General features: G+C 44.0%; 1 protein-coding gene across 1 annotated transcript in view; it reads right to left on the bottom strand.

Annotated features, from left to right (window-relative positions):
• Nucleotides 1-315: 315 nt before the first annotated feature.
• pih1d1 (PIH1 domain containing 1) overlaps nt 316-1,146 on the bottom strand; it is a 4,541-nt gene continuing 3,710 nt past the window's right edge. Inside the window, 3 exon segments of the mRNA XM_076167540.1 lie at nt 316-455; nt 659-736; nt 1,086-1,112. Of these exon segments, the coding sequence (XP_076023655.1) occupies nt 431-455; nt 659-736; nt 1,086-1,112 (130 nt within the window). The 3' untranslated portion in view covers nt 316-430.

Genomic DNA, 1,146 nt, shown 5'->3' with positions numbered 1-1,146 from the left:
ACCTGTGTGTGGTTAGCTTGTTCCTGTGTGTTGTTAGCTTGTACCTGTGTGTTGTTAGCTTGTACCTGTGTGTTGTTAGCTTGTACCTGTGTGTTGTTAGCTTGTACCTGTGTGTTGTTAGCTTGTACCTGTGTGTTGTTAGCTTGTACCTGTGTGTTGTTAGCTTGTACCTGTGTGTTGTTAGCTTGTACCTGTGTGTTGTTAGCTTGTACCTGTGTGTTGTTAGCTTGTACCTGTGTGTTGTTAGCTTGTACCTGTGTGTGGTTAGCTTGTACCTGTGTGTTTGTAGCTTGTGTGTTGTTAGCTTGTACCTGTGTGCTGGTGTTGTACTGTGCCACGCTTCCCTCCTGCTCCACGCTGAATGGGTGGAAGATGTCCAGATGGAAAAGCGATGGTCGAGCGGTCAGCAGCAGTCTGTCCTCCCCAATGTCTAGAACCAGAGAGCGAGAGGACGCCTGCACACAAACACGCTCACATCAACCACGCTGAGACGAGAAGAAGAGAAGAAGAAGCTGGTCCAGTTTTGATTCTGTACTTGAGATGCTGCAGACATCTCAGTTAGCTTGAGATGTTACACTGTCACAGTCGCTTCCATTGACCTCCCTATTTACAAAAATAAATACAAAATAAGGGAGTTGAAGGTTTGCACATCACTCACCACGCCAGGGAGCTGCATTTCTGCAATGAGGTACTCAGGTTCACCAGCAGGGGCTCAACAAACAATGTGAACTCTGGCCTGTAGGAAGAAAAGAGGCGGATGGAAAAACAGAAATCATTTCAGTGTGAAGAATCGCTGTAAACGGAAGTGAGAGCAACCACGAGCGTCTGAGACTACAGAAGAAGAAGAAGGGAAATCTATATGAGAATTAATCTATATTATTATTATTAAGTGTTTCTTATGACAGACTGTACTTATTAAATGTATTTCAGACAAATAAAGACCCTAAAAGCAAAAAACATCATTTCTACTGTCACTGTTTGAAATGTGTTCCTGAAGAAACAAGAAGGAAATTTGAGTTTTTTTAGAGGTGATTAGTTTGCAGACTAAAGACAAAGCGAGTGAACAGACTGGCGGTGCTTCTTACGTTGTAGCAGCAGCAGAAGAGCTCCCCCTACAGGACAACAGGCAGAAGAGCACATTTAGGC

This window comes from Genypterus blacodes, unplaced genomic scaffold, assembly GCF_046128005.1.
Source record: "Genypterus blacodes isolate CSIRO-AG114 ecotype Tasmania unplaced genomic scaffold, CSIRO-AGI_Gbla_v1 ptg000159l_1, whole genome shotgun sequence".
NCBI classification, from domain to species: Eukaryota; Metazoa; Chordata; class Actinopteri; order Ophidiiformes; family Ophidiidae; genus Genypterus; species Genypterus blacodes.
Note: the sequence above shows the minus strand (reverse complement) of the source record. Positions and strands in the feature narration are given on the sequence as shown.